This window comes from Narcine bancroftii, chromosome 1, assembly GCF_036971445.1.
Source record: "Narcine bancroftii isolate sNarBan1 chromosome 1, sNarBan1.hap1, whole genome shotgun sequence".
Lineage (NCBI taxonomy): Eukaryota > Metazoa > Chordata > Chondrichthyes > Torpediniformes > Narcinidae > Narcine > Narcine bancroftii.
This window is the reverse complement of record NC_091469.1, coordinates 372,458,729-372,485,817: the sequence shown is the minus strand read 5'-3', so window position 1 is coordinate 372,485,817 and position 27,089 is coordinate 372,458,729. Positions and strand designations below refer to the sequence as shown.

The 27,089-nt window shown below is 39.6% G+C and overlaps 1 protein-coding gene across 6 annotated transcripts in view; it reads left to right on the top strand.

Moving 5' to 3' along the window:
• LOC138751253 (tomoregulin-1-like) overlaps nt 1-22,405 on the top strand; it is a 292,118-nt gene extending 269,713 nt beyond the window's left edge. For 5 of the 6 annotated variants that reach the window (XM_069913308.1, XM_069913311.1, XM_069913310.1 and 2 more), the window contains 3 exons: nt 13,015-13,089; nt 18,744-18,902; nt 21,344-22,405. In XM_069913308.1, coding sequence (XP_069769409.1) covers nt 13,015-13,089; nt 18,744-18,902; nt 21,344-21,434 — 325 coding nt within the window. In that variant the 3' untranslated portion in view covers nt 21,435-22,405. The remainder of the gene's footprint in view (nt 1-13,014; nt 13,090-18,743; nt 18,903-21,343) is intronic. The other variant, XM_069913307.1, reaches the window with a different exon arrangement.
• Nucleotides 22,406-27,089: the final 4,684 nt, after the last annotated feature.

Below are 27,089 nucleotides of genomic sequence, written 5' to 3'. Positions count from 1 at the left end.
GAAATGTCCAGCTAAGTCAGTGTGTTTTCTCCTGTTCCCATTGGACACTGTCGATGCAGATTTCAAGGAAGTGAATTTCACAGTTCCAGCATATGTTTCAAACCCCTTTTGCTCTCTCTCTGTGGAAATAGATCAAATTAACAAGCCTGCCACACAGTCTCACCACCTTTTATGTCGATCAATCTCTCTTGGTCCCTGTCATATCACAGATTTTTTTTTAAATTACAACACAGAAGAAGCTGATTCCCGCCATTGAAACCTGTGCTGACCAATTACCTACAAACCTGTATGTTTTGGAGGGTGGGAAGGAAACCAGAGCACCCAGGGAAAGCCCACACAGGTCACAGTGAAAATGTGCAAATTCCTTACAGACAGCACCAGATTTGAACCCAAGTCACTGGTGCTGCAATAAAGCTACACAAGCTGCTATGCTAACCAAGCCGCCTTGTTATTCCCTTGTTTCTCTCAGTCAGGATGCTTGCCTTCAACTTTACAGCAGATGTCTGTTATCTATTATCTCTGGCCACTTGAAGTGAACTCCTAACCTAATATTGTGAAAAATTAATAGAGCCTTATAATATGCATAAAATGGTTTTGCTTGAGGGAAACAGTGCAGCCAGAACCTGAAGTATGCAGTAAATTTAATGAAACTCAAGCACGCCTTTAAAGATTAGATTAATCAAAGGCCTTTCATCTTGTGCATAAAGTTACTCTACACAGCTTTACAATTTACAATCTGTAAAATAAATATTAGATTGGTATTACAACACCATTTGAAATGTTTCTATTGCTGTTATTTGTTTAAGACAAACAGATCATTCACAAAATTTTGCTTTTATGAATATATATTCTCTGGAGTAGTGGTTCCCAACCTTTTACTTTCCACTCACATACCACTTTAAGTATTCCCTATGCCATAAATGTTCTATGATTGGTAAGTGATTGCTTAAGGTAGTATGTGAGTAGGAAGGGAAGGTGGAGAATCACTGCTCTAGACCCAATTATTACTGAAATATTTGCTTGAGAAAAATTGTCAGTGGCCCATTTCCTTTGGAGTTATGAAACTGCACATAACGAATCAATTTGGAATGATTAAAACAGTGGTTCCCAACCTTTTTCTTTCCACCCACATACCACCTTAAGCAATCCCTTATTAATCACAGAACACTTATGGCATAGGGAATACTTAAAGTGGTATGTGAGTGGAAAGTAAAAGGTTGGGAACCACTGCTCTAGGGTATCAAGTACAAAAAAAGTCATGAACACATAAACAATCTGAATAACAATTCTGAGATGGGGTGGAGTGGTGGGGGTTGGGAATGGCGGGAATAATTGGAACCTTACCTTTGGACTGGAAACAGCCAAGATTGGGTCAAGTTTGTACTTTACACACTGCACACTCTAATTTTCTATTTGAGTTTTTTTTAAACTTTATTTAAGATTTTCAAATTACATATAAATAATACATAAAAATAAAGACAAAATAAACTAAACACTAAAAGAAACCCCACCCTCCCTCCACCCCTCAGCCTGCCCCTCAAAGGGAGCTAAAAAAAACCATATATCAAATAATTACAAACTTAAAAATTAAACTATACAATTTTTTAAGATTTTTCTAAACCCATACATTCCAAATAAGGTGACCACATCTGAACAATAAAATGATTATCTTGCAAATTATATGTTATTTTTCCATATAAATACAAGATCTCAATTCATTATGCCAACGAACTATATTAACTTCTACATTATCTTTCCAAGTAATCGCAACACATTTCCGTGCCACTGTCATTGCTAAACGGACAAAAGCTATCTGAAACATATCCAACCCCAAACCAGCCAATGAAACAGTATAAGCCCAGCAAATAAATTTCTGGGTCTAACAGCTATTTAATCTTAAATAATTTTTCCCAAAATGGCTGAACTTTATCACAAGACCAAACTGCATGTAAAAATGTTCCAGTATGTAGTCCACATCAAAAACATAAATCCAAGTCACTAAATCCATATTTTTTCAATTTCTCAGCGGTCTAATACAACTGATTTAAAAAGTTATTATTAACCAAACTATATCTTACATTAAGTAATTTAGTTACCCCATCATGACACATGACATCCCAATCCTCCTGAAGTATATCATAAGATAAACCACTTTCCCATTTATTTCTAGATTTATCTAAATTTGGTTATCCATACCATCTTGTAATAATGCATACATATCAGAAATAAAACGCTTTTTGACGTATGAGAAATCAAAAACTCAAACTTTGTTGATTCAGGTAATTTCATTTCCTTTCCATAATTGTCTCTTATCAAAGCTCAAACTTGATAATACACAAATAAAGAATTAAATGGTATTCCAAATTTTTCTCTAAGCTGATTAAAAGAAAGAAACTGGCTTTCAAAACAATACTTATTCACTTTTATACCCTCAGAATCCCATACCTTTAAATACCTATTATTCATTGAAAACTATTTGAGTTTAATAGTCAATAAAATCAGATAGAGCATAAAACAGGTAGATAAAAAGATCTGAAACTGCAAGGCAGGTGGATTAAAATTAATTCATGTGGTCTAGCCTTAAAGGAGAGATTAGATAGGCAGTGTTTATTTTCCTTGGAGTAAAAGAGGCAGAGAAGCGACGATAAATTATGAATGGCATATATAGGGAAGATAGCCAGAGTCTGTTTCCATGGTAGATGTATCTAAAACAGGAGGACAGAGGTTTAAGTTGAGAGAGAAGACATGAGGACTATCCCTTCATTGATAGAAACCTTAATTCATCACATATTTCTGATTAAACATTTGGCTGAACTTCAAAATTTCTCTCAAAATTTAATATGGTCTTTCAGAAAAATTTTGCAACACTTAGCCAAATCTGAAATTCACAGGATGTCATCAGTACACCATAGAATGAAAAGGTGGGAGCACAAATTAAGTAGTTTAAGGTGAGAGGAAAAAGGTTCAGAAGGAATCTGAGGGGTACATTTTATACACAGGATATTTGTTATCTGGAATGAACTACCAAAAGAGATGATGGAGTCAGGGATAATAGTAGCATTTAAGAGGCATCTGGCCAGATATTTGAATGACCACAGCACAGAAGGATTTGGAATGAATGGAAGTGGGATTAGTATGGATAGGCATGATGGTTGGCATAGACACACTGGGCTGAAGGGCTTGTTTCTATGCTGTACAGCATTATGATTCTATAAATTCCCACTGAAGCTTATTTTCTTGTAAACACCCACCATAGAATGGCTTTAAACATGAGTTTTTCATAGCAATGTTCAGACTCTGAGCACATTCCTATCAGGGTTGAGGAATATTATCAATCATTTGATTTGGGAAAGCTGATTGGATCATCTTCTGAAGAATTCTTTTTGGCAGTGGACTTATTCACCAACCCTTCTCTTTTCACTCTTTGGATGTTCACTAAGAACTGGAAATGACTTCTGGGTTGCATTGGAAAATAATTTCAGGATTCCATCATCAGTGTATTCTCATATCACATCATTAGAATGTTACCAATAATATTACACATTTTCTGTAAGAGTGAGGTTCAGTAAGGTTGTTTCACGATTAGTAGGTGTGCCAAAGGTTATGGGGAGAAGGCTAAATGATGGGGTTGAGGGAAAAAATACATCAGTTGTGATTTGAGTGGTAGAGCAGACATGATAGGCCAAATGGCCTAATTCTGCCCCAAACATCATATGGTCTTATCACAACTAACTTATTTTTCCCCCTTGCTATTTCTTCCACTTTCATAATGTTAATACAATATTCTAGACTTAAAGTCACTGGTTTGTAATGGTGCTACCTCAAATATTTCTGGAGTTTCTTTTTGTTTCCAAAATTTAATAGGAACTTGAATTTCCTGCCAACAAGGTTTTTTTTTTCCCCACTTAATCTAATTTATGAATAGGATTACATTCTCAACCAATTCTCAACCATTGAAAGTTCAGCAACAGAAAACTTCAAATTTCCTACCGACAAGAAATGTGTCGAGAGCATAAAATGATATTGTTTCAGGAGAAAAGGACACATATCCGTCCAGTACCACGTTCAATCAGAAGTCAAAGCTCTACAGAGAGTGTAATCTCTTCAAATTAGCATCCGACCCTTATTTGCTGCCAACAGCTCTTAAACCGAACGCCAAAGTAGAAGGCCTGCATTGCTGGAGTTGTGAAAATACAGTGCTTGGAGAACTCAGCAGGTGAAACAGTGTCCTTTGTAGAGCAAAGAAAAAGATACATAAACCAATGTTCAGGGTTCAAAGCTTTCATCAAGATGTGAGCAAGTGAAACTTTAATGTTTTACTTCTTGCTTAAGTTGTTCATCCCTTTTAAGAACTCTTTCACTACCCTTTTCAGTTCGTTACGCTGACTACTTAGTTCCAATTTTAAATTTCTCCATTAGCACAGCAGGGTGCACCATTGCTATCATGTTGGCCTGTTTGAGAGTTCAAAGAATAAAAAAAAATCTTCAAAATGTTCAAATTTCTTGAGGGGCCTGACAGGGGAGATGTGAAGTTGATGTTTCCCCGTGCAGGAGTGTCTGGAACCAGAGATCACAGAATCAAAGTGAAGGGTTGGCCATGAGGAAAAAATATCATCTGCAGAAGAATAATGATCCTTTGGAATCTATTCTCAAGAAGAAGGTTTCCACTCCAGCACATCTGAAACACAGCTTCCCTTCTATGGTGGTGGATGGAGCTCTCACCCAAATCTCCATTTAGCACACTTGCTCTGACACAAGCCGCCCCCTCCACATAGAACTGATTCATAATTCCCTGGTTCTTACCTTTCGCTGAACAAGCCTCCATATCTAGAACATCATTTCTGGCAGTGACAATATTGCCCACTCACATTCTGCTCTCCCTATTGTAAGGTAAAACATCATGAGATGGGAATGTGTAAGGAGTTACCCTGCCCTGTACAGGGCTGTAACAAGATGTAAATGCATCCTTGTACTTACAAGATAAGAGAGACATTGATGGATTGAGAGGCAGGAAGCTAGTAGGGAAAGGATAGCAACAGTTTTAGTCATTGGACAAGTAATGATATGATGATGTTCTAAGCATGTATCCAAGGGTATAAAAAATCACCATTTTGCTGATAACGGCAGAATGCATTCTCCGACTAACATGGTTAGTCGCAAGTGTTACAATCTGGTAATAAAGAACAAAGAACCCTGATTTCGACTCAGTCTGGTGTTTGTCTCACTCATTCATGAACAAAGCAGACCTAACACTACCCAGGAGCTAATCTCTCAATAACTCTCTGATTTACCCATTATATCCCAACCATTCCTCTCTGTCCACAGGCACTATGCCCTGCAACTGTAAAAGGTGCAACACCTCATCAAATCAAGTCAAGTTTATTGTCATCGAATTGTACAAATACAACCTGACAAAACAGTGTTCTCCAGTCCTCGGAGCAAAACATGCAGATATACAACCAGGCATAACTCATATACAGACAAACAATACATATGCAGGACAAGTATTCATCCATGTAAATAAATAAATAAATATTGTTTCATGAATATGAGTGTCTCGATGGTTAACATGAGCAGTTCCTTTGGTTGTTCAGCATTCTCACTGGCTGTGGCAAGAAGCTGTTCCTCAGCCTGGTGGTGTTGTCTCTGATAATCCTGCATCTCCTTCCTGATGGGAGCATCTGAAAGATGCTGTGTGCAGGGTGAAAGGACTCCTCACTGATTTTACATACACTCTTCAGACAATGATCATGGAAGATCACATCATTGAAGGGAAGGGAGACTCCTCTGATTCTCTCTGTCACTCTTATGGTCCTGTAGATTGACCTCCAATCCATTTCTCTGCAGCAAGGATATCTCACTGTGATGCAGCTGGCCAGGACGCTCTGGAAAGAGCCCCTATAGAAGGTTGACATAATGGTGGCCGGTAGCCTTGCCCGTTTCAGTCTTCTCAGGAAGTGCATCACTGTTGCACCTTCCTGACAGTGAGGAGATGATGAGTGCCCACGATAGGTCATTAATTAAGTGAACTCCAAGGAACACAGTGCGCTGCACTCTCTCTCCTACAGAGTTTTTGATGTGTAGTGGAGGGTTGTCATTCTTGGTCCTCCTGAAGTCAACAATCATCTCCTTCATCTTGTCCACATTGAGACTTGGGTTCTTACTCTTGCAGCATTTCACGAGCTTTTCCACCTCTTCCCCGCAGTGCAACTCATCATTGTTGCTGATGAGACCAACTACTGTTGTGTCATCTGCAAACTTGATGATACTGTTGGAGCTGGATCTAGGTGGTATTTTGCCCTCATGGATACTGAGATGGTGATGGTTGCCTTGAACCCTGAGGAACCAATATGCCTCTGCAGACCTCCATCAATTGGCCTGCACAGTCCTTCAGAACTCGACCAGGTAAGTTGTTTGGTCCTACCGCTTTGCATGGGTTCATCTTGGATAGATTTCTCCTCTCTCTGACTGCAACTATGCAGGGGGCCCTTTCAACAGGGCGCCACAGAGCTTTCTTCGGTGTTATCCTGTTCTTCTCATCAAACCATGCATAGAATATGATGCGTCTGACCGGAAGGGAGACATTATTGTCCTTAACTCACAACGTTGAATTGTGATCCATTATAGTCTTGCTGCCTTGCCACATGCGCCTCATGTCGCCAGTGTTGTACAACTGTCTGTGGATCTTCTGTGCGTCCCCTCACTTTGCCTTCTCGGTTGCACTGAAGAGTTCAGCCCTGGTCAATCTTAGTATCGTCCTATTCCCTATCCTGAAGGAACCATCATGATCTCTAAAAAGTACCTAGACCTCTGCATCCAACCATGGTTTCTGGTTAGCACTGGTTCTGAAGTATTTGATCCCTGCACTTCCTCCTTCACCACCATCCAGGGACCAAAACAATCATTCCAGGTGAGAGAGATGATCACATGCATCTCCTCAAATTTTGCTAATGCCACTCGGTGCTCTTGATGTGGCCCCTTTGGCATCAATGAGATGAACCACAGACTAGGACAGCTTTTCCAATCACTTTTCTGCAGTTGTCATTTTGAGTTCCTGATTGCAAACTATTTTAACTCTTCTCACTATTCCCACACAGAGTTGTCTGTCCTCGGTCTCTCCCACAGCTAGAGTGAGGCTGATTCAAATTTGAGGAACAACACCATATATTTGCCTGTCTAGCCTACATTACAATGGCAAGAACATGGAATTCTCTAATTTCAGCTAACCTGCACCCTCTCAGTTCCTTTCACTTTCCTTCTTATCCACCCAGTTCCTCTTACTCCACACTCTTCTTTCCACCCACCCTCCCCACCAGCCTATTGCTACCTAGTCTTTCCTCTCCTCCATCTAGTTCCATCTACCTATCACCTACACACTCAACCCACTGGTTCTCCTATCCCCTCCTGCTGCTGTTCCCACCTGCCCACCATCCTGCCCTTATCTGCTTCTATTTATCACTTTTCTTTCTGAGCAAATTCCATATTCTCCAGTCCTGATGCAGGGTCTCAACCCAAAATGCCAGCTGTCTTCCTCCCTCCAGTTCCTCCCTGATAAGATGAGTTCATCCAGTAGTTTGTTTTTTTTTCTTTGCTCCATAATCTGGAGCCATTTGTAGTCTCCACTGATCACTACCCAGCCTCTGTCGTTATCTCCACATTTCCCTTCCCCTCCCCTCCTGTTTCCATCTGCCCATTAGCACCTCTTCATCTAGATCCATCTATCATTTGACAGCTTCTATCTCATTTCCCCTCCCCCTTTATGATGGCCATCTCCTCTTTATGCCCTCCATCTTGATGCAGAGTCAACCTGAAAGAATGGCCATCCCTTTATCTCCACAGATACACTATGTTCCTCAGCAACTATTTGTTTTTTGATCTAGATTCCAGCACCTGCAGTCTCCAAGGTCGTAGTTTAGCATCCTTCCCACCGTTAGACATTCAGTGCCTCATTAAATCTTAACTCCACAATAGTCCAGCTCAGAAACCAGTTCTACATATAAAGCCATTGTTAAATCTTTCATTCATCGCAATTTCTGTTTCAGTATTTACCTCTGCTTTTAAGCTGCTCTCAAAACTTAAAATGGCATTTTGCAAGAGAATTTTTTCTCAAGAATATTCAGTGAAATAAATTTGCAATGATTAGTTGAATCTGACATTTACAGAATCTAATCAGTAACCCATGAAATTATAAAATTATAGCACAAATTAGATAGTCTGCAGCTTGGGATGGGGACACCTATATCTCTGAGCAGAAAGCCCTGCAAAACGTAGAGGTCACCGCCCAGTACATCAGAGGCAAATCTCTCCCCACTGTCAAGAAAACCTATGTGAAACATTGTCATCAGAAAGCAGCAGCAATCATCAAAGATTCACACCACCCTGTACACGCTCTGTTCTCACTGCTACCATCAGGAAAGTGGTATAGGTGCCACAAGATTCATACATCCAGGTTCAGGTACAGTTTGCTACCCCTGTACCATCAGATGCCTAAACAACAGATTCAATCAGAGAGTCATTTAAAGATTTTTAATGTGTACATTATTTATTGCTGAATATTTTTTCTATGTTACACAGTCAGTTTGCTTACATTTCTTTCTTTTTTAGTACAGTTTATAGTTGCTGGTAATTATAAATCTGTTTGGCCCACAGTAAAAAGAATCTCAGGTTTGTATGTGTCAATAAATTTGAACTTTGACCTTTGTGAAAGGTTTAAAGGAAACCGAGGAATAAATGTTACACATAAAGAGTAGTTGGAGTCTGAAATGAGCTGCCTGGGGAGGAGGTGGAGGAAGGAATTTAAGAGGCATTTAGGGCAGGTATTTCAATGATCAAGGCAGAGAGGAAATATGGAATTGAAGCAGGCACTGGGATTAGCAGACATGGCGATTGTCTGTATAGAAGTAGAAGGCCAAAGACCCTGTTGCTTTGTTGTAAAACTCGATGACTTTAACCCAATAAATCTAATGAGTTATTGCTGAAATTTGATGCTTCTCTTTACATTCTTGCTGCTTTGTAATACTATAAGATATTGCTACACATTCAAACAAATTTAATGAACTCAGCCTCCAGGTTTTACTTTGAGGAAAGTAACTAAGTGGTTAAATAGGGTTGTAGCAAATTATATGCATTCATACACATTAAAGTGGAAGGAATAATTAAAATGTCAACCTTAAGTGAAAAGTCTGAAATTGTACTTATTGTCATAGAGTTATACATCACAGAAATGGGCCCTTTGACCCAACTCATCCATGTCAACCAGCTTATCTACCTGAGCTGGTCCCATTTGCCTGCATTTGGTCCTATTTTTGATGTTGTGTCTCTAAACCAGTGGTTCTCAACCTTTTTCTTTCCACTCACATGCCACTTTAAGTATTCCCTATCCCATCGGTGCTCTGTGATTAATAAAGGATTGCTTAAGGTGGTATGTGGGTGGAAAGAAAAAGTTTGAAACCCACTGTTTTAATCATGCCTAATTGACTCGTTATTTGCAGTTTCATAACTCCAAAGGAAATGGGCCAATGACAATTTTTCTCAAGCAACGCATTTCAGTAACAATTGGGTCTGGAGAAGTGATTCTCAACCTTTCCTTCCCACTCACATACCACTTTAAGCAATCCCTTACTAATCACAGAGCACCGATAGCATAGGAAATACCTAAAATGGTATGTGAGTGGAAAGAAAAAGGTTGAGAACCACTGTTTAAACCATTCCTATCCATGTGTCTTCAAATGCCTTTAAAGAGTTGTAATTGTACCTGTTTCCACCACTTCCTTATTTTTCCTCATTCCTTCCACCACCCTCTGAGTGGAAAATGTTGCTTCTCAGATCCCCTATCCACTTGAACCTGTGCACTCTAGCTCTTGACACCCCTACCCTGCAAGAAAAGTCTGTGATCATTTACCTTCTTTCATGATTTTATATAAATCTACATGGTCACCTATCAGCCTCCTACTCTCCAGGTACAAAATCCAATGCTTATCCCATCTCACCTTGTAACACAAGTCTTCCCAACCTGTTAGCATCCTTATAAATCTTTTCTGTACCTTTTGCAGCTCAATTATGTATTTTAAGAATCCAAAATTGTTTCAATAACATTTTGTACAGTTGTTACACAACATCCCAATTCTTCTACTTTTGCAGCAAACAATAAAAGCTGGAGGGCCTCGGCAAGTCAGGCAGCATCCGTGGAGAGAAATGGTCAGTCAACATTTTGGGTAGGAGTCCTCTGCCTTGAAAAATGATCTGACCCAAAGCAATGACTGCTCCTCTCTCCCCCTGATGACTTCTGACCCTCTGAGTACCTCCATCTTCTCATTGTTTGCTCAGTATTTTGGTTTTCTCTTGTGCTCTTGCTCCAAAAGGAAAAGAACCATGTTCCATTTTTATTAAATTAATTAGGAAATGTATACAATGAATTATGATAGTTTAAGTCATCATGTGCTAAGAGAACAAAATAGTGATTTGTTCTATTAAAAGATGACTCGTTTTTTTGCTCTGTTTAGTTTATCTCGTGACTCAGATAAACCTTTATTGGCATCTCAGGAAAAAGTATTAGCTTTTACTACATTGATGGCCAGATGAGCTAGTGTATTGAAATGGAAAGGAGATTCATCTCCTACTCATACACAGTGACACTATGATGTAATGTCCTATTTAAATTTAGAGAAAATCAAATATATTAATAATAGAAAGTTTCAATTTATGTAATTATGGGGCCCATTAGAATTTTTTTTAATAATTGGAAGAATCAATAATTATTATATGTTCTGGTGATTCTTTGCCTGTTCTCCGGGGTCACCAGTGATTCCACACTGTTATTGATTTTTTTTCATTATTAAGCATATAAAGTAACCTTGAATAGAGGGAGGGATTAGATTAATTTAGTTTATAGTTTTAGCTTTCTTTCTTTTTTCTTTATTATTTTATTAAATTATTTCAACAAATGGGTCTGACATCATTGCATACATCATTCTTATCAATAGTTTGAGGTATCAATGAACTATTTAAATATTTTTTATTCATTTTTTTCTTTCCGTGTGTTTATTTGTATACAAATGAATCACCAATTGTCATTTTTTAATGTATGCTGATATATTAAACTCAATAAAAATATTTAAAACTAAGAAAGTAAAGATTACTGATTTCAGGAAATCTGACTATTTTCACAATTTAATAAGTCATACAATGGACTATTGTTCCTTAATTCAATCAATTCAGTAGTCAAATAAAGCTGTGCCTGAGCAATATATTCTATACACCAGCTATGATTCAGTGGATGTATAAGAACGTTATAGTAATATAGGTTAATAGCATGAATATAGACAGGAGAATGTGATTTGCTTGCTGCACTGTTTAATGAAATCATGGTTGACCTTTAAGCTCATAACTGCTTTCCTATAATAATGACTCTCCTTTTGATTCCCTTAGGGACCAGAATATTTTTAGATATTGTCTTAAATATTATTAATAGCATAACCTCTGCCGGTGAAAAAAATCTGAAGATTAACTACCATGTAGATGAATACATTTATTCCCAACTCACTCCTGAATGTTTGACCCCTTATTTTCGTACTCTAACAACTGCATATAACTCCGCAGCCCGAGAAAGCATCATCCCCCTACATCTCCTGTGTCACAAATATATTCTTCCATAGACACACCAGAACATAGGAAAGAGGAGTACCAGTAGGCTGATCAGCCCCCCACGTCTGTTCCTGCCATTTATCAAGATCATGGCTGATCCACATTAAATACCCAAGCTTTGATTCCTTTAGTATCCAAATACCTATCATTTCTGTTTTGGCTGCAGTAAATGACTGAGCCCCATAGCTCTCTTGGTCGAAGAATTCCAATGGTCCATGACATTCTATTTCAGGCAAATGGGATAAGTGTAGATGGGAAAATATGTCTGCAAGGACATAGTCAGTGGAAGGGCATATTCCTGTGCCACACAACTCTGCTTCAAGGAATTTGTCACTTTAATCCTGAATGCCACGATCTTAATTTTAGATTCCTTTGCCAGAGATCATTCTGCCTACATCTATCCTGTTGAACCTTCTAAGAATCTTGAGATCAGATTTAAACTCCATGGAGGGTGAGAAACTCAATCTCGGCTCACCTCAATATCCACACTCTACGGCAAGTCTATCCCTTTCTCAGGATGGAAGCCAAAATTACCCACAATCCCCCCCCCCCCCAGAGTCATTGGATTCACCTCCTGTACTCCTACAGCCACACAACTTCCAATCCAAACATCAGCAACCTGAGCTCCAGATGCAAACTTGTGACACAATCAGGAAGCCCTTGGCACCTTCTCGTGTCCCAGTTCCAATACCCAGATCCCCTTCAGCCATTCTCCAGAAGTCTGCAGTTTGCAATGGATCACTTGATCACAGTTGCCAGCAGCCTGCAGCTTGCGTAGGTTCCTCGCCTCACCGCATCACCTGTGTTTTCTTCTGCCTCAGAGCTTTTCGCTAGTCTGCAGTAGTAGTCATTATCCTGTAGGTTGTCTCCTCTTCTTCTTAAACCTGGCGTGGTCTCCCCAATTTCTGATGCTTTGTGGCAGTCCTCTGCTTCCTGGGAGTCTGCAACCTCTTATGACTGCTGTCATACATAGGCGCCACCATCTTGGGCCCAGTCCCCACGATCGCATGATTTTAAAATAAACCATTGGCTCCTTTAAAGCCAACCTGTACAGAGCCGATGGCAGTGGGACTTGGTGGCTGGACCCCAAGGTTATTTTGGGGTCCTATTCAAGGTTACTTTATATGCCTGTGTCTCGGCTCTCGGCTTTCTGTGGGTTCGAAGCAGCAGCAGCGATGCCATTACAGCAACTCCGGCAGTGCCAGCACTTTTTTTTACATCATGTTCAGCACAGACATGTAGGCTGAAGGGCCTATTCTTCTGCTATTCTGTTCTACATTCTTTGTCCTTTATATTTTCCACTTAACATTTAAAGAAATGCACAACTGGGATGAAGTCCTGTGGGAAGTTAACCTCTCTGTTCTCCGGCAGGGAAAAATCAGAAAATAGGAAGCCCACTGTTCCAATGATCAAACATGATGGTGGCAAGTGTCTTGAAAAAATTTGGCAAGTATCAGATTAAACAAGAGAAGTGAACGTAGATTTATTTTAAGATCTTGTCTGATGAGAATATCCTAGGTGAATGCTTGAGCAAATTACAAGAGTATCAGAGACAGTTCATATTATGTATCAGGTGTAGAATTTAGCAGGACATTTGACTAAAGTTCTGCATGACAAATTTGACAACAATGTCAAAATTCATGGGACTTAAAGGGTCTGGACCAAGAACTGTGGAAGTGGGAATAATTCCATCTTGTACATTTCTATAATCACAAAAATTACAAGATATAGGAGCAAAAGTAGACCCATCGAGTCTGCTCTACCATTCTAATCATGAGCTGATCCATCCACATCACTCAGCCCAACTCCCTGGTTTTGATTTCCTGACTCATCAAATAAATGTCATTCTCCAACGGCCTTTCTTCCACAGCCAGCAAGTTCCACTGACTCTCAACCATCTGACTAAAGACATTTTTCCACATCTCTTGATATGCATTTATCCTGAAATTATGCTCACTTGTCCTTGAATCCCCTACCATGGGAAACATTCTTACCACATCTACATTGTCCAGGCATGTCAGCATTCCACATGCCTCTATGATGTCCTGCTCCATCTTTCTGTACTCCAACGAGTACACTCCAAGAGCTCACAATTGTTCCTCATATACTAACCCTGCTATCATTCAAGTAAATCTTCTCTGAACTCTCTCCAATGCCACCAGGTCTTTTCTCAAATGTGGCTCCTTACACAGTACTCCAAGTGAGGACTGACCAGTGCTTTATAGAGACTCAACCTTACATCCCTGCTCTTATATGCCATCCCTCAAGAAATGTATGCCAACATTGCTTTCGCCTTCTTCACCACTCAACCTGGAAGCCAACCTTTACAGTATCCTGCATGAGGACTCCTAAGTTTCTTCGCACTTCAAAATTTTGAATTTTTTCTCCATCGAAATAATAGTCTGCCCATCTATTTCTTCTACCAAAGTGCATTACTGTACACTTTCCAACATTGTATCTCATCTGCCACCTCTTTGTCCATTCTCCTAATCTATCCAAGACTTTCTGCAGATTTTTGGTATCCTCACGCCACCTCCCCTACTACCTATTTTGGTATCATCTGAAAATTTAGACACAAAGCCCTCTATTCTAAAATCCAAATCATTTATATACAATGTAAAAAGAAGCAGCCCCTGTAATGATAGTAATCATGGTTGCAATGCAACTACCAATTCCTTACTGTTTGATTATACTTGGCTGCCACCAGGGGCTGACCCAGAGCAGGGCACTGCAGTATGCAGATCTGTAATGGAAATTTGCAGCCTCATGCCATGCCTCTTGCTCCTGTTTACAACTTTAAATAACCTTTTCCTTCATCCATGTGTTGTCTAAGAACTCACACATACAAGATGAAACATGGTGTTAGAAGTGGGATGAAGGAAATTAGAAGTAAATACTTTAAAAGGTAAAAATCTAAAGTCAGCAACTGATAAGTGAAGAGAAGCTAACACAGTGAAAAATGGAAGGGTTACATCCACCAGCAAATCTTCAGCTGATAGCTAATGTGGCTAAAAATTGGAACAGATTTAAACAGCATTTTGGATTGTATTTAGTGGCAGTCAGAGCTGACAAGAAAAGTGATAAAGTGAAGGCATCTGTTTTCTTACATGTCATGGATGATGAAGCCCTGGAGGTGTATAATAACTTCACATTTGCTGCTGAAAGAGACAAATTGAAACTGGAAAAAAATAATGGAACAGTTTGAGGCATACTGCATTCCGAAATGTAATGTGACATTTGAGAGGCACAGATTTTTCACATGTATACTGAAAACAGAAGAAAATATTGATCAGTATGTGACTGAATTGAGAAACAGAAGCAAAACATATGAATTTGGTGGACTAACCGACTCGCTGATAAAAGACAAACTCGTGTGTGGTATTCCAAATAATAGTCTAAGTGAAAGACTACTAAGAGAGCAAATTCTAGACTTGGAAGAAGCCATAGCACTCTGTAGGGCTGCAGAAACTGTAAAATTGCAGGCAGAAAAGCTGTTCAGTGAAACTAGCTGCAATGTGGATGCAGTGAGCAAAAACAAACATAAACCATTTAACAAAATGCCTGCCAAAGTGGAAAGAGAGGCATGGCCAGAGAGAATTGAAAACCATGTCGTCGATGTGGTACACAGCTTACAAAAAAGTACCCAGTATATGGTAAAACATACTATATGTGCAACAAAAGCAAACATTATGCCTGTTGCAGTAGGAACCAAGTGCAACAAAACAAGGTTCATGCAGTAGATGAAAGGGAGATAGAGGAATTCTATGTAAATGTTGTGACTGAAAATAGGAAAGAAAATAGAGACTGGATGTTGAAATAAAAATGAATGACATATACATTTCAGTTAAATTAGATACTGGAGCACAAATTAATGTAATATCAGAGACTTATTTTAAGAAAATTAGACCCAGACAAAAGATGTAGGAACAAAAGTGAAGGTGACAGGATATTCAGGAACTGATATACCAGTGCATGGTCAAAGTGAAACACATGGACAAAGAGCACATGCTAACATTCATCATGGTACCAAAGGACGTACAGGCCATACTAGGTTTAACAGCCTGTGAGAAACTGAATCTGGTAAAAAGAGTCCTCGTGGAAATCAAAGGAGAGATAGTCTATGATGAACTCATGAAGGAGTACAATGACCTATTTCAGGGTCTAGGCTGCCTTCCAGGAGAAAACACGATTAGAGTGGATAAATGTGTGCCACTGATAACATATCCATGCAGAAAAGTTCTCCATTTGTACTTCAAAAGCGACTAAAGGCAGAGTTGGACCAGATGGAAAGCCTGAACGGGATTCAGAAGATAGATGAGCCAATGGAGCTCACTTGTCATTGTGAACAAAAAGAATGGAAAGCTTAGAATTTGCCTGGATCCAAGAGATCTAAACAGAGCAATAAAGAGAGGACACTTTAAGCTTCCGACATATGAGGAAATCATGTCACCGTTTGCAAATGCAACGTTTTTCAGCAAGTTAGATGGATCATCAAGATTTTGGCAGTTGAAATTTGATGAAGCATGTTCAAGACTCTGCATGTTCAATTGGCAGATACTGAATCCTAAGGTTACCAATAGGAATTGCCTCAGTCCCTGAAGTGTATCACAAAAATATCCATGTGGTCTATGAGCACCTAGATGGAGCTGGTACCTCATGGATGACATCATAGTATGGGGAACCATGAGAATGAAGCATTAAGGAAAGCAAACCTGAAACTAAATAGAGAGAAATGCCAGCTTGGGGTGACAGAACTAACATTTGTAGGAGATATTATTGACATACCTGATCCCAGAAAGGTGTCCACCATTGGGAACATGCCAAGGCCACATGCAAAAAGGACATACAAAGATTTAATGGAATGATCAACTATATGAGTAAATTCATATCCAACCTCTCAGAAAAGATGGCTCCATTGAGAAGACGAACAGAAAAGAACGTTGAATGGGAGTGGAATCACGAGCATGAAAAGTCATGGAGGGAACTAAAGAAACTGCTCACAGAGGAACCAGTTCTGAGGTTTTACGACCCAGCGAGACCCATCAAGATATCATCAGATGCATCACATAGTGGGCTCAGAGCAGTTCTTCTGCAAAAATATGATGACTGGGAACCCATTGCATATGCATCATGCTCAATGGCAGACACAGAGATGTGATACACTGAAATTGAAAAGGAGCTGCTCAGCATCACATACGCCTGTGAAAGATTTCATCAGTTTGTGTCAGGACAAGCAATCAGTGTAGAGACTGACCATAAGTTCTTGAATGTATTGTTCCAAAAGCCATTAAATGAATGTCCACTTAGAATACAAAGAATGATGATTAGGCTGCAACATTATACACTGAATTTGGTGTACACTCCAGCTAAGCTAATGTATACAGCAGACATGTTATCTAGAGCTGTTGACACCAAGAGGTGAGTGCCTTCGTGGACAGGATCACAATTGCACTGCCCATATCAGATGGAAAAATGGAGCTCATAAAGTCACAGACCAACAAATCAAAAAATTCCAATAGGTTTGTTAAGTATGATTCTCCTTTAAGAAAACTATGCTTGGAAATGTTGGGCGTATCTTCATGCATCTTCAGTTTGTTCCAAACTCTATCACTTGTTATTGGGTCAAAGAACCCAATAGGTTTTAATTGGCTTAAACTGGTGGGTTACCTACTTGTAAAACCAGACCTCGTGAGTAGGTCTTAAGACCAGCAGCAGTGTCGTAAGTATTGACAGGTGATTGGAATAACACTGACATTATTGACCCCATTGCACAGTTTGTGTGTATCCTGCTCTGAGTCAACCAGACAGAGGTGAACAAAGCCATAAAACCCCAGCTGCAGCTTTTCACCATAATTATATTTCAAGTCAACTCAAATTTATTGTCATCTGATTGTACAAGTACAACCCGATGTAACATCGTTCTCCAGTTTTCAGTGCAAAACACGCGGACACACAACCAGAGATAACACATATATAGACAGTATTTTAGCTATACAAATAGATAGACAGACATTGTTTTGTGCATCTGATGTGGTGAGTGTGAGCTATTCCTTTGGACGTTCAGCATTCTCATTGCCTGTGGGAAGAAGCCGTTCCTCAACCTGCTGGTGTTGGCTCTTTTTCCTTGTCTATTGGCAATACAATGTATCTTTTGTCACAATACAAAGGTGAGAGCATTGTTAAAACTTTGAGAAAAAATGTAGAACATGTGTGCAGTTAAAGATCATGCTGATACAGTACAGAAAAGCATGTTTTACAGTGAAGGGCATTAATAATTGTTATAGGGAAATTACTGTATTACTTGCTGCAATCTTTCATAATTTGAGCATTATTGTTTATAAAACTCAAAGAATGTGCCAAAAATGGCCATAAATAATAATCATGATTTTGATTTAAAACTGGATGACAAAGTTAGTGTAGAGGTTAGTGCAACGCTATTAAAGCGCCAACACAGGTTTGAATCTGGCACTGTACATTCTTCCTGTGACCAGCATGAGTTTTCTCCAGGTTTGTCCCACCCTCAAAGGCATGCAGGATTGGTTGACATGGATTTCATGGGCTGGAGGAGCCTTCTTCTGTGCTGTATCATTAAAATTTAAAACTTAGTCTAGTTATAGCTTCTCCTTTAAGTTCAAGTTTATTATCATCCATTTGTACAAGTGCAACTTTGGTGCACTGCTTGAATGGTTCAGTGGGCTATACATTGTATACTTGGGTGTATAAGTTCAGGCCTCCTTTATTCAGTTATTGGCAGTATCAGAGCAGTAATTGGAAACTGCATTGACCTTGCATGCTTACGCAGAGAAAGGAAAAACGAACCTTGGTCCTCAAGCCTCGTTACTGCCCCATATCTGGTATAACGTGAGTGACTGTCAAGTGAGAACACGATCAGGCTCATTTGTGTCATTTTTGGTCTTAAAGCCTCTCATGTAAGCTCACACATGAATGCTAATGTTTTCAGTGATATGCTGGAGGGCAGCTGATGCCTACCTGTCAGCTCGAGGCAGGAGCACCAGAAATAGAGGACTGAAATCCCGAAGATGTGTTGGGAATTGTTCATTTTGATGCATTTGTCATACCTGTCTGTTTTCTGGTTGCAGTTGTGACTCTGGGTACGTTGGACAGCACTGTGAAAACAGAGACTTCAGTATTCTATATGTGGTTCCAAGTGGGCAAAAGCTTCACTATGTATTAATTGCAGCTATAATTGGAGCTGTACAGATTGCTATCATAGTTGCCGTGGTGATGTGTATTACAAGGTGAGTGATTTATAGTAATAATTCAGCAAAATATACAGGAAATATTAAAAATATTTCAAGTTCATTATCATCCTATCGTATAAGTACAAACTGATGAAACATCAGTCCTTGGTGCAAAAGCATGTAAACATACACACAGACATAACACACGTATAGATAAACTATACATAAGCAGTGCACATATATATTAATAAAAGATAAAAAGTCAAGTTTTGGAGTATTTGCATGAGAATTTTGTCAGTCTTTGAGCATTATCTCTGCCTGTTTGTTGTATTCCTCTTCATTACTGCTCCTCCATTATCTACGCTGCATCTTCACTCATGTTCACTCAGAGGGTGGTCTGTATCTGGGACAAGCTGCTGGAAGAAAGTTTAAAGGAGGGCATAGAACAGAGAACATGACAGCACAATACAGATCCTTCAGCCCTTGATGCTGTGCTGACCCATATATTCCTTTAAAAAAAATCACTGAACCCTCCCTACCCTGCAACCCTCGATTTTTTTTATTCCATCCATGTGCCTACCTAAGAGTCGCTTAAATTCCCCTAATGTTTCAGCCTCCACCACCATGCCCGAGAAGGAATTCCAGGCACCCACAACTCTCTGTATAAAAAAACCTACCCTTGATGTGTCCCCTAAACTTCCCTCCTTTATTTTGTACATAATTCCTCTGGTGTTTGCTATTCCTGCCCTGGGAAACAGGCCCTGGCTGTCCACCCTATCTATGTCTCTCATAATCCTGTAGACCTCTATTAAGTCTCCTCTCATCCTTCAACACTCCAAAGAGAAAAGTCACAGCTCACGAACCTTGCCTCAAAAGACTTATTTTCCAATCCAAGCAACATCCTGGTAAATCTCCTCTGCACCCTATCCATAACTTCCACATTCATCCTATAATGAGGTAACTAGAAATGATATAGTTTTGACATTCAGATGTCATTTGGATAAGTACAGTATATGGATAGGATGCGCTTAGAAAAATATGGAGCAAATGCAGACAAGTGGGTCAAGCTCAGAATGCTATCGTGATCAGCATGGATAGGTTGGGCTAAAGGGCCTGTTCCTTTCGGTATGGCTCTATGATTCTCTGGTGGGGAAGTTCACCCCTTATACTCAAAAGGCCCATGAAGACAGAGGCATGGGTCAGTCAGGCAGCTGAAGAAATTTGTGTGCCTTTACTACAAAAATGACTCAACATCCAACAATGGCCAAGGAGCTAACTAGCTTTCTGTCTCAAAACAGTGCAAAGTACTTACTAACAGACCCACCAGAAAATGGCATCCAAGTGCTGGGTACAGCCGAGATGCTCCTTTATTCCACCATGGTTTGCAAATGCCAATAATTCATTTTGACGTAACTTTAGGAAGGAGACACGAGAGGCTTTTAAGATTTTTAATTCTGAAGCAAAACACAAACAGCCAGAGGGATTCAGCGAGCCAGACAGCATCCACAGAGAGAAAGATGATATTTCAGGTCGAGAGTGTAAATGGGAGATGCCCAGTATAAAGAGATGAGAGGGAGGTGTGATGCAGGATCCTTTTGCAGGATCTCAACCTGAAATATCTACTGTCTCTTCCTTCCACAGATGATGAGTTCCTTAAACAGTTTGTTTTTACTTAGTTAAAAATCTCCAGCGATATTTCTTTAGTTAAGTCTATCCTACCTTATTCCTCAAAGTTATTGCAGACAGAGAGACCAGCGATAACTTTGTTTCCATATTGCATCAGATCCTCTCATTATTGCAGTGAACACAGATTTTACTGTCTGCCATGCATAGGTGGACAGGTGTGTGTAATCAATGCCAGTCCAGTCATTAAGGTATGCACAGAGACATCCCATTAGATTTACTTCTGGTTTTTTTTCTTCCATTTCAGTTGAGAAGCACCATTCCTTAATTTTTTTTTACTGGATTGTGTCACTTGTGGAAAATTGCATTTAGTCTATTTCTATTGCAAATTGAAGTATAACCCAGCTGCTTGGTATGCTAATCTGTCTATGCAATACAAGCTTTCACAGTAATTTAGATCTTCAAGGATTAGGAAGAATCTCATGCTAAGTATTTTACCCTGCACCATAATTAATTACTTGAAGAGCAGAAAAGATATTACACTCTCATGCAGAATAATCTGAACCCAGCCTGGTGCAGAAAGATTTCAATTTCTGACTGTCTTGAAATTATATTAAATAATCAATCCATTGAATATGGGGTTGAGGTTAGTCTTAATTTGTATTTTTTAAAGGGGCTACCGGTGTGAATGGCTGAAAAATGTTACATTGGTAAGGATAAGTACCACATTGTTTGGAGAAAATGGAGAGAGATTTTTATGCTGTAGATTGCAGTGTTGCACCTGGATGTGAAATGTTTGATGTTCTCAGGAACAAATCTCTCAGAAGAAAACAACATTTATGGAGCTCTGACTATCTTCATTGTTTACTTTTCAGGAAATGTCCAAAAAATAACCGAGGTCGCCGACAGAAACAAAACCTAGGACATTTTAATGCAGACTGCACCACATCATCAAGGATGGTCTAATTTAAATCATTTTATACTCGTTTTCTTCATTTATCATGTCTCTCTGGTTGCTGAATTACAAATGATTTTTCTTTATTGAGAAGAAGAGATTTTTGTTTCAGAGGCCTTGGTTTTCTGGCCTTTTGCCAGCATACGGATTACTCTGTCTGGTAGTATGACCAAGATACTGCCATTTGTGGTAAACAAGTTAAGCAGCCTAATTGTAACTAATAATTGGACTGTGCCATCAGTGGGAAGGATTCTTGATTTCTAGAAAAATTTCAAACAGAAAAAAAAACAATTGAAAATGATGGAATTAAAATTATATACTAACGATACGAACATTTTTGTACTCTATGAGCAGAATTTGCTCTTTATGCCAGTAACATATGTTTGTGTAACAACTTGCCATGATGTTCATGATAAAATTACAAAGGACACTCAGAAGGCAGAAAGATATCCAAGCTTGTTGAGAAAGAGAATCAACTGAAAATGCGACAGAAAGGATTACAGAAGAAGAGAAAATGTTTACTACTGACTTTCCTTACATGAAAATTGATGGGGTTTTTTTGAAATTATTAGGAACTGATGATGCCTTTTTAAACACTATTTGCATGATTTGTGAAACTGTGTACTGTGATTAGATTAAAATTTAAAACTGTTTGGATTGAATATATGGTGGACATCTGAGTCCCACCATTCTAATAACTCTGACTGTCCAGCTATTTTTGGCACCCCTTGGTGTAAATTTAGTATCACATAAATGTAAATGGTGGTGCACATGGAGTGTGCCACACAAAAATTTGATTTCTCTTTGTAGAGCAAGACATTAGGCTGATCATTTGGTGTATTCAACTGAGATTCAAATTGTTTTAAAAGTTAAATCCATTGTTATTTGTCACTATTACACTGCGATCAAATACACTGTAATTATTAAAATGTGCTGTACTTGAAATCACTTTGAATATGGTACTAAAATCATAGCAGTGTCACCTACTGGGTCTGTGTAATAGGGATTGTGGCTTAACAAAGTTTTGTGGTTCATCAACTCCACCTTCAGGATGTAGCATGTCTTGAAAACAGCTATTGCTAGATTCCAGAACTCTCTAATTTTTGACCTCTGCCAAAAGAAAGTTGTGCATCTCATTTCATCATTCTGATCTAACGACATTCTCTAAGGGTTATTTACATCTTCTTATCAGATCAATTTTCAGATAATTTAACAGTGAAATTGTTCTATTTTATTTTCAAATCTATAGCATTACCACGATTACCTTGCCTGTTTTTTAAATAATAATTCATAGAGCGTTATCTTATTTTAAAATCTCTTTAAATCCTGGATCATGTTGCTTGGCAGTAACTTTGAGCATACATGCATGAAATATAAACCCAAAGGGCCAAAATTAGAGATGACCCAACAAAATGAAAAGTTCTTATCTTGTTAAAAATAAGCCATGCATTACACTTTTCTTGCTTTGTAACGCTGAAACTGGCAAGTATTTTGAAAGCACTGTATATTATTATCCACTGTGTTTAAGGATAGCATGGCACTTCCAAGGCAGACAGTTGTGGAATCAAGCAGCACTCTAAAGACCTGAAGGCACATTTTGGACCAATTAATTGATGCAATTATCAGGTATTCCAGCACTGTTGAGTATCCAATAGTTTCTTTCAGATAGAATGTCAAATTGAATGCTTAGACTGCCCTCTCAGGTGCATATGTAATAAGAGTGTTCTCTGCAATGACCTGGACCCAAAGCCAACTTCACTAAAATAGATTAACAACATTCTTTTAATTGTTGCTTGTGGGATTTTGTTGTGCACAAAATGAGTGCTCTACTTGCTTTATTGCAAGAATGACTTAACTTCAAATGAATTTTATTAAATCGACATGCTTTGGAACATCCTGATATATAAAAGTAAGAACCAATTCCTCCTGTTCTTCTTTCATTTATTTCTGTCACGGACATAAAATGTGAAATTTCAGTAATACACGGCAATGAATTTATATTATGAAATCCACAGTGGACATCATGTACCCTTGTAGATTGTCATTTTCCTTACTTTGTTATCCTTCTGTTGGATTTTGAATCACAAAAAAACTTTGACAATAGGGTCATGGAATAATATATGTTTACATGAACTTTGTGACCTACAATTACAAGTTTCTTTGTCTGAATTATATTCAGATATATAATACAAGTCAAAAACAGCAGTGGCTAGGAATTACGGTACATCCCCCCTCATGCATTGGAAAAGCATGGAAAGGGTGTTATGGGGAACAGCCATTTTGGTGGGTGTCCACTGATACACTACAGTTCTTGTCAACTAGTTCTCTTCTCCGAGACTGGGCTCAAGTTCGTCACAACCCCAATGTGGTCTGTGGCAATATTTTATCCTAAGTTCATCTTGTCTAGCTCAGGTGCTACTGCTGAGGCAGGGATGAGGAGCAAAATCTTCCAGACATTTGGACATGGGGAAGGGAGAACTGCTAAGAGGAGGATTGGAAGTTTGAAGGAATTGCGCAGGTATAAAAAAGCAGGCTATAGGATGTGGGTGGGAGAGAGAAAGATCTCAAGGTTATTGGGCAGCAAGCAGGGGGTCGCTGAGGAGATGAGGATTGTTGGGGTGAGGTAGATTCTTCTGCAGCTCCAATACAATGTGGACCATGTTTACCTGTGGTGTTCCTAACAGAAATTACATGCGTCCCTGACATTGTGGTTGCCATGGGTCCTGAAAACATGAAGAACATCTGGTTGAATTTTCTAATTTGTTTGATTCAGTCTAGAAATGATCATCAATCCACTTCAATGTGCAAGGTGTTCCAGGTTGAATCAATTCTCAATGGCATAGTGCTAAAAAAACCAGATGTCTGATCCAATTTTTGGTTGTATATTTATGCAATATATTTGTGTTGCAAACAATGTCTCAGTGCTATTTATTCTAAAATGTAAAACTGAGCATTTCCAAAAAAAAAAATGTGTAATGTATTTGGCTGGAGACCTATCAGCAGCACTTGTGAGTTGCATAAAACACTAACTCGCATCACAAAGGAAGAGTCCCAAGGCTTCATGTGGAGAAGAAAAGGAAACCATTTGGTATCACAGCTGCCATGTGGAGCAGTGATACATAACTCTCTTCTTGGTGATCCCAGACGAACTTTCAGAGATACATGCGCCACTTTATTTTAAAAATTATCCAGGTGTGCCGGAAACCTGATGTGAATCCATTCCCATCACTGGAGCTCCCATCACAGTGAAAAGTCTTGCAACTCATTGTAGAAAGGACACCTGAAAGGTTTGTAGTTGAGCAACCTGGATTCAGAGATGTGGCTACTAGCATTAAGATGTAGGGTTCAAGGCTTCACTCTGTCTGGCACAGTGAGTGCTGGCCATTGCTGGGGACTGGCAGACATTTCTTCTTGCATCAACAGGCCACCTAGATCCTGTAGTCTCTATCACCTCTCCTCGATGTGCGGAAGTTGTTGTCAACCTCACCCCACTGTTCCCTCCCCCTTTTGCCATTGAATTTGTCTTCCTGGAGAAATACCTGTGGTGGGAAGAGGCACACAAGCAAACAAAAAGAGTGTAGACAAGAGCTTCCATCATATTATCATGGGGACTGGACCAGTGATTCTCAACCTTTTTTTCTTTCCACTCACATACCACTTTAAGTAATCCCTATGCCATCAGTGCTCTGTGATTAGTAGTGGAATGCTTAAGGTGGTTGAGAATCACTGCTCTAGACCCAAGGTTACTGAAATATTTGCTTGAGAAAAATTGTCATTGGCCCATTTCCTTTAGAGTTATGATACCGTGCGCATAATGAGTCGATTAGGTAAGATTAAAACAGTGGTTTTCAAATTTTTTTTCTTTCAGCCCACAAACCACCTTAAGCAATCCCTTACTAACCACAGAGCACCCAATGCATAGGGAATAATTAAAGTGGTACGTGAGTGGAAAGTAAAAGGTTGAGAACACTGGACTGGACAGTCTGTCAGCAAGGACCATCAGCTGCCATTCCTCAGTAATGGCCGACACTTGTTGGCCAAGGCAGAGCTCTGAGCCCTCTCACCCCAACCTACCCAAACCAGCTATCACTAAGAGCAGTGGTAAAAGTAACAACACAACACTGGAGAAACTCAGCAGGTCAGTGTACTTATAGAGGAAAGAAAAAAAATACATAACCAACATTTAGGGTGAACACTTCATCAAGGTGTGGAAATATGTTGACTGGCAACCAAAAAAAACAGGGGAGGGGTGGGGAAGGAGCTCAGTCCCAAAAGCAGGAGGTAACAGGTGGATAAGGGAGGGGGGTCACATCGCAAACAGTTGGAGGAGACATGGCTCACTGAATAGAGAGGGAAGGAGTGGAGAGCTATGGGAAAGAAGATAAGGGGAAAGGAAAGGGAGGGAGAATGGAGAGTAGGTTAGCAGACACCGCAGGTCGATGTTAATGCCATCAGACTGGCAAGTACCTAGATGGAAAATCATGTGTTGTTCCACCAATTTAAGGGTAGTCTTGGTGAGATAGTACATGAGAGCTATGGACAGACATGTAAGTGTGGGAGTGGGATGCAAAATTGAATTGGTTGGCCACTGTGAGATCCCTGGCACTGATGCAGACAGCAAAGGTGTTCAGTGAAGTGATCTCCCTGTCTGCATCCAGTCTCTCCAATGTATAGAAGGCCACAAAGGGAGCACTGGATGCATTAGATCACTCCCACATTTGGAGCCCTAAAGTGTGGTGAGGGAGGACATGTTGGGGGGCATACTGATTGATGGGGAGGGATGAGAGCATGAGGGAGTCACATAGGGACTGTAGTCCCTACAGAAAGCAGAGAGGGGAAGCCTCCACCACCAACAACTCAGATGGAAGAGATTTCAGAGAGTTTTGCAGTAGACAGATGTAAAACACCAAAGTCTGCAGATACCGTAGTTGAAGTAAAAACACAATGTTGAAGAAACAAGGAGCAGTGGAGTGATCTAGTCCGAGTTATGCATCAAGTTTGTGGTCCTCAGGTTCCTGGCAGAGTAGCAGGAAGGATCAGATCCCTGACAAAACAACACCTCGTCACCTGACTGGGCACCCTCCAATATGGCTTAAATATTGACTTTTCTGACTTTCATTAACCCTCCTCCCCATTTCTTCCCCTGTTGCCTTTCCCCAACTCTGTCTCTCCCTTCCCGGTCTCCTTTCGTACAAACGTGATAAATTCTTATCTTGTCCCTTATCAAATCCAATTAACACCTTTTGGTGGTTTGGTTTCCTCCCTCACCCAGCATTGTCGGAATTCTGAGACCTTCTGATATTTCCTGCTTCTGGTTCATTCCTTGAAGAAGGGGTCAGGCCCAAAATGTTGGCAATATACAGCATCTTTTCTTTTTAAGGACACTGAAAAGACCAGCTGAGTTCCTCCAGGATTTCAGTGTGTTTTTACTACAATCACAGCATCTGCAGACATTCATGTTCCACTCTATCAGTAATGCATTTCACCTGCTCTCATTCTCTATTGACACCTTTCAGCGCAGGAACTTTTGATCTGGAAACACCCTCTCCATGCTCAGCAAGGAACCAGTGTACTACTGAAAGTTTGCTTTGTTTTAGTTCACCACATTCAGAGAATTAATAGCACTGACCATACGTATACCAGTTTTAAACCCAATAATACTTTCT